The following is a 6,099-nucleotide window of genomic DNA, read 5'->3' on the forward strand; positions in this document are numbered from 1 at the left end:
TCTTTTCCTTCTGATACGGCTATTGTGTTGGACCTGATCGGTAATAATCATCTCAGAACGACCGGTGGTGGTGCAGCGATCCATATTTGCAATGCTAATCGCGACGACTATCATTTGCATATTTCCACATGCTTTCGCGCAAAGTAATTTTGTACTTTGCTGATGGGATCCTCCTGGAACTCCAATTTATCCAAGCGGCATCACGAGGAGGAGGAAGAGGAGGAGGAGGAGGAGGAGGAGGAGGAGGGCTGTTCTCACGCATGCGCACTTGCGTGTGATCGCAACGGGTGAAAGTGTGTGTGTGTTTGTGTGTGTGTGTGCGTGTGTGGGGCTAGTTCTCACACACACAAAGCCACGCCTGACGAGCCCAAGTTTGCGCTCTATCTTTTTAGGAAGCTCCCTGCTTCTCTCTCTCGCCACTCAAAGGCCGCGTTGTGCCAGGGACGCACCTCCTCCTCCTCCTCCCCCCCTCGCCCCCCCCTCCACCTCGTCACGGGAACGGCCCGCAGCGCGTTCACGGGGTGCAAGGTCGCGATTTAAACAGTGCAGTGTCAAAAGAGAGCGTGCAAGGCAGGGGGGGGGGGCGCCCGGCAAGTCCAATGGTTGCCATTGGGGCACAGCGAGCAGTCAGTGGCGTTGACGTTGCGCACCTCTTCTTCTCCTGTTTACTGACATAGCAAAGGTGATCTGTATGGTCGCGGAGGAGCAGCAGCAGCATGGTTCGGGAAACCAGACATTTATGGGTGGGAAATTTACCCGAAAACGTGCGCGAGGAGAAAATCATCGAGCACTTTAAACGGTGAGTAGAAAGAAAGTGTTTTGCAATCTCCCTGCTCGCATCTGTGCAGCATGTCGGCGTCCCATCTTAATCAGCATCAGCGTCATCTGCGGTGCACGCACTTGTTTCCGTGTGCATGTCGGCATTCCCCCCCCCCCCCCCCCCCCCGAGCAGCCCACCTGTCCACCTGCGCCAAAACGCCGTAAAAACAACTTCCTTGGTTATGGGACGCCGAATCGTCACCGTCAATATTCAGTGGTTGTGAATCGGGACCCGATCGCGCGTGAGATATGATGCGTGTTGCAGGATTTTAGACCCAATCAACACAGGTCAGTAATAGGAAGCAGACGTCGCGCAGCCGCAATTTATTTTGTGGGCTTTTTTTTTTATTTAATTTTTCTTTTCTTGCAAATTGGATGTGATTGCACTGCAGTAAGAAGCCTCGCGACTCCCTGAAACCAGCACACGCAGGCGGTTGTCATTGTGTCTTTTGTTGCTGGGCTCGATTCTGCAGTTATTGTTGCGAATGCATCTTGAGGGGAAATGTCAATTGTCGTGCGCCTTGCACGCTTGCAAGCTGTCAAGGAAATCACAGCTGCGTCCGCGCGTGCCCCCAAAACGCCAGACCGCTCAAAGCATCCGCGTCTGCGTTTCTCCGCCCGTCCGAGGCGTCGCCACATCAAATGCACAACGTCAATGCGAGCGAGCGAGCACTGAGCGTGCGTGCGAATTGCGCGACGATGTGCGTCGTGCTCGCCGTTGCAATGGCGCAGGAGGAAGCTGCCTCCCTCCGCGCCTGCACGGGTTCCACTGAGCGAGCCGAGGAAGGCGGCGTGCGTGCGTGCAGGTGTGTGTGAGAGAAAAAAAGGAGATTGTGACGTGATGTGTAAAATGGCGTCGAGGCTTGTGCGTTGTTGTTGGGACCTGCTCGATGCCACAAATGTTTTGGCACTACAACAGCTTCGAAAGGTGCTGGCAACCTTTGAAGTCATCTTACAATGACATTTTCTTGTCATGAATGCAAAGTGATGCAATGCTCTTTGTATCCTATGGAATTTATGTCGTCATTCTCCCCAATATTGGGCACTTTTCATATTTATTTATTTTTTGTTAGTGTGCGCGCAGACCACGTGAGACCGTGTTCACGTTTGATGTGTTTGCAACCTACTTGTCATCGTTGAAATTCTCCCAAAATGTAAGATCCATGTAGTCCAAGGTTTGAAAGGTGGATGACGAGGTATTTGGCCAACCTGCCCGCGAGACACGCTAGCTAACTGTAAGTAGCGGCGTAACGAGATTTCCCCAAAATGAGTCATGACAGTCTGTCAAAATGCCGAGTCTGGCTGGATTGGCCACAACAAAGCAAAAATTTGGAAGCCATTTTGGCCACTTCTATGAGTCCTTCCAAAACTCGCCCGAGATAGAACGTCTGAAATTACGAAATTTGAACCGAGTGTCCTAGACGGGCGGACGACGCTAGCTTGCCAAGAATTTGCATTTTCGTGATTAGTGTGTGGACGGAGCTTGGCAGCAAAATTTCATGACCCCGCCATAAAATGCAACCCTTTACAACGGCGTTCCATTCCGATGGCGTAAACCAAATTTGTATTTGAGTCGGACTGGGCCAGAGTCTATCACTGACTTAGACTAACCTAGTAATAAAGTCAAAATTAGGCAATATTTGAACGTCTAGCCCAAAAATATAAAACAAGTAAATTGAGAATGTGTGCTGCTGAGGTTTGCTTAATAAACGGTTACCTTTCCCGTCCGTTCGTGTGTGTTAATCGGGGACTAATGCACAACAACAACATCTCAGAGAGATCGCTGACGTTTTACATGTCACCGCCGCGGTGGAGCAAGCTGTTGAGCTCCTTAGCTCGCTAGCTCATTAGCTCACGGGCTAGCGAACATAATGTACAGTTAACTTTCCCTCAAGCGTCTCTGTTGTCTGCTACGCGCTGCACATGGAGCAAGGCTAGGGAGTATTGGAAGCAGCCAACACCGGTCTGCCGGCGTTCCGCTAGCAACCGACGACACGGCCGTCCAACTCTCCGTTGGCTCACCGCAACGATGACAATTTATCGAATCAGGAAAAACTGTCGCGTCCGTTTTATCGAACGATAAGTCAATATAGTTCACAGGTAACCCTCACTGGCACAAGTATACACATGGCACTGGCACACGCAACAACTCTGCTTCTGATGTACACATTTCCACAAGTCGTCCACCCAGTATACCTCTTTTACTTTTGCACATCCCCGGCATCCCGTTCTTTGCTGCTCACGGCTTTAATTACGGTTTTATTCATTTGGGGGTAGGGCGCATGAGAAATTTCAGAGTAGCAGTAGCATACACTGTACTTGTCTGTAAGCATAAGTATGTTGTTGTTGTTATTAACACTTGCCGTGTTTGCTTCCCATTCCGTTCGTTAAAATCCCATTGTACTATGCAAGTGTTAATTCTCAAAAGAGCTCCCCAAAAAGACAGACACATGCCACTGTGACCAGCAAAGTGGAACGGTTCAGGTCAAATCGTTTCCAAGGTCAAAGGCTCCCTTGACAAATTGAAATGCCCAAAAAAGTGTTTCAGACCAACGAAAACCTTGTGGAAGCAAGCTTTTAAGTATTGCGCATGTGAATGAATTCGGAATTCTGGCTTTTCCATTCGATTCCGTTCATTCGCGCATAAATACCGACTGCATAAGTTCTCAATGTGTGAAATCGATTTGTGAGATCTGATCTTTGATCTTCTTTCCACTTAGCTCATCAGTTTGTTTTGCTGTTTTTTTTGGTCCCCCAACCCCCCCTCTCTCCAGATATGGACGTGTGGAGAGTGTCAAAGTCCTGCCTAAACGGGGTTCAGAGGGCGGAGTTGCGGCCTTTGTGGATTTTGTGGACATCAAAAGTGCTCAGAAAGCTCACAATGCTGTCAACAAGATGGGGGACAGAGACCTGCGCACTGATTACAATGAGCCGGGCACCATTCCGAGTGCAGCGAGGGGGCTGGACGATAGTCTGTCCTTAGGCTCTCGTGGCCGGGATGTATCAGGGTTCACACGGGTGGCGGGGGGGGGCGTGTATGGCCCCCCCACGTCGCTCCACAGCAGAGATGGACGCTATGAACGGAGACTAGACGGGTAAGTGGACACAGTTTCTATGACGACAGGGGGAAGCGTGCTTTGTGAGAAAACGGCTCATCTTTAAGAGTCTTTCTACCGTATTCACTGACTTGTTTAGGAGGATAAAATTGTACAGGGATCCCCTCCAAAGTCAGCTCTCCTGGATTTATTCGTAAAGGTAGACACTGCATTACTTGTTAACACCTTGTGACTAAGCGCGTACTCACATGAGGCAATGCGTGCCATGCTTGCGCCCACTTGACACCTAAAATCTAGTAGCCTTAATTTGCGTAGCCTAGTGTGAGTGGCCACTTCCCCACTTTTGTCATGCTTGCTCATACTCGTGCACATGGGCAACATGGGCTTGTCACACAATTCACGGAATCAGGCTATTCGTGGGGATCGGGACTGAGCTCTCTAAAAGGTAATTGAGCCCCCGAAAAAAGTTTAGAATTTCCTCTATCCATAGTTTAAACTGTAAATATGCTCAAAAACTTTGATTTAAAAAATCATTTTATAACATGACCCTTTAAAAATGTCTTACAGATTATTTTAATTTGGAAAAAAATGCACCCTGAAAGTGCATGTACAAGCACACGTGGGGAAGACTCCTAAGTTCCACAACAACCCGGGCTAAACTTAGCTCCACCCCGACATACAAGGTTGTCTCTCAGTCAAACTGTATCATTTCAACATACAGTACTTGGAACAATTTCTGAACTACTTTCCTATTTAGACAGGGCTTTGGCACCATTTTTGGGCATCTTGGGGCATTTCAAAAAGAGCACAAAAACTGTGACTGGGTGAGTTTTTTTGTTTGTTTTTTTTTGATTTTTTTAGTGAATAGCTGCGGTCCCACAGAAAAAAAACCCACAAATGGGCAATTTGTGAATTGACAATGCGGGGCATTACTCTGCGCCAATGGAACCGATCCTTTCGCTAGTTATTCATAGTAACTACCACCTTGCACAATTGAAATAAATTATTGAAACAATCCACGCACAAGATAAAAAAAGAGAGTCCAATATACGCTCGGTCACGCACGGGCGCATGCAATGAACTATCATGCAATCACTCCTCTCGCCAGTTATTTAGAAATACCACATCGAAATAAACAGGACGACTACAAATGATTCAGTCAAAGAAATAAATCCATGGCACACACCGTCACGCAGGGGCTCATGCGTGGACAATGTACGTGCCCAATGCTTAATGTGATGGCTCCTCTCGTTAGTTTTTCACAATTACCACCATCTTGCGCAGTACGAACAAAAAAAAAATACTTGGAGTAGAAAAAACCCAATTGGTCATGCATGCGTACAATTCATTTGATCTGTTTTTCTCTCTCCAGTTATTTGGGCAGAGTAGAACAAAAGAGAACTTGAAATAATCTACAGTCAGTTAAATTGCTGTAATATGCTGCCTTGTACAATAAAGTGATGGCACACGCAAATGGGCTGAAGCCCGAAAGGGTAAAGAGCGTTGTAAGGGCAGGTCTGCGGGGGCAGGAGAGGGACGGCCAATCACGGTTGTGTGTCGCCTAATGTGAGTACGCGCGGTCTCGTGTATCTGGTCGCCAATGGCATCAACGGCTAGATTCTATTTGTAAGAAGAAGCAACATTGTCAGGTGGATATATCATTTGTGGAGGGTAAAGATTGGACATGGTACATTTTCCCAGGATTCTTGAAGATGGGAAATGCAGGGGGCTAAAGAGAGAGTGGTCCAGCGACTGGGATTCCTCTCCTAATCTGGAGTTACATGGCTGGCCTGGTGGATTATATCACTGTTTGTCCTCCATGTAGTCAAACAAAACAAACACACAAGCACACATACAAGACAGCATTTTTGGACGAGTCTCATCTTTCAGTTCTGCACACCGGAGTCATCGTGGATAAACTACACAGGAAATATATCCCCCCGCTGCTGGATTATCTCCGAAAGGATATTCTATTTTACCAAAACTACAGGTTGCTTTCTTGGCGTCTTTTTATTTATTTTATTTGGAATTCTGTCTGAGAACAGGGCATTACAATTTGAGACCTCTCGGAGACCACAAAAACACGAGAGCCATAAGTGACCTTAATTAATTGGGACATTTTTTTATATTTTTTTTTTAATTTAATTTTTGTCAAGGACTAATATGGACAATGTTTGCTGGCTGGAGAGTCTTCACCTCCTTACTGTTGGAGATAACATGCCTG

The 6,099-nt window shown here is 47.3% G+C and overlaps 1 protein-coding gene across 1 annotated transcript; it reads left to right on the forward strand.

The window, feature by feature from the left end:
- The first annotated feature begins 716 nt into the window (after nucleotides 1-716).
- On the forward strand, nucleotides 717-5,715 carry LOC133465358 (msx2-interacting protein-like). Its single transcript, XM_061748082.1, has 4 exons — nucleotides 717-799; nucleotides 1,356-1,625; nucleotides 3,594-3,914; nucleotides 5,577-5,715. The coding sequence occupies exons 1-4, from the start codon at nucleotides 717-719 to the stop codon at nucleotides 5,698-5,700; spliced, it is 798 nt and encodes a 265-aa protein (XP_061604066.1). The 3' UTR covers nucleotides 5,701-5,715.
- Nucleotides 5,716-6,099: the final 384 nt, after the last annotated feature.

This window comes from Phyllopteryx taeniolatus, chromosome 1 (genome assembly GCF_024500385.1).
Source record: "Phyllopteryx taeniolatus isolate TA_2022b chromosome 1, UOR_Ptae_1.2, whole genome shotgun sequence".
In the NCBI taxonomy this organism is placed as follows: domain Eukaryota; kingdom Metazoa; phylum Chordata; class Actinopteri; order Syngnathiformes; family Syngnathidae; genus Phyllopteryx; species Phyllopteryx taeniolatus.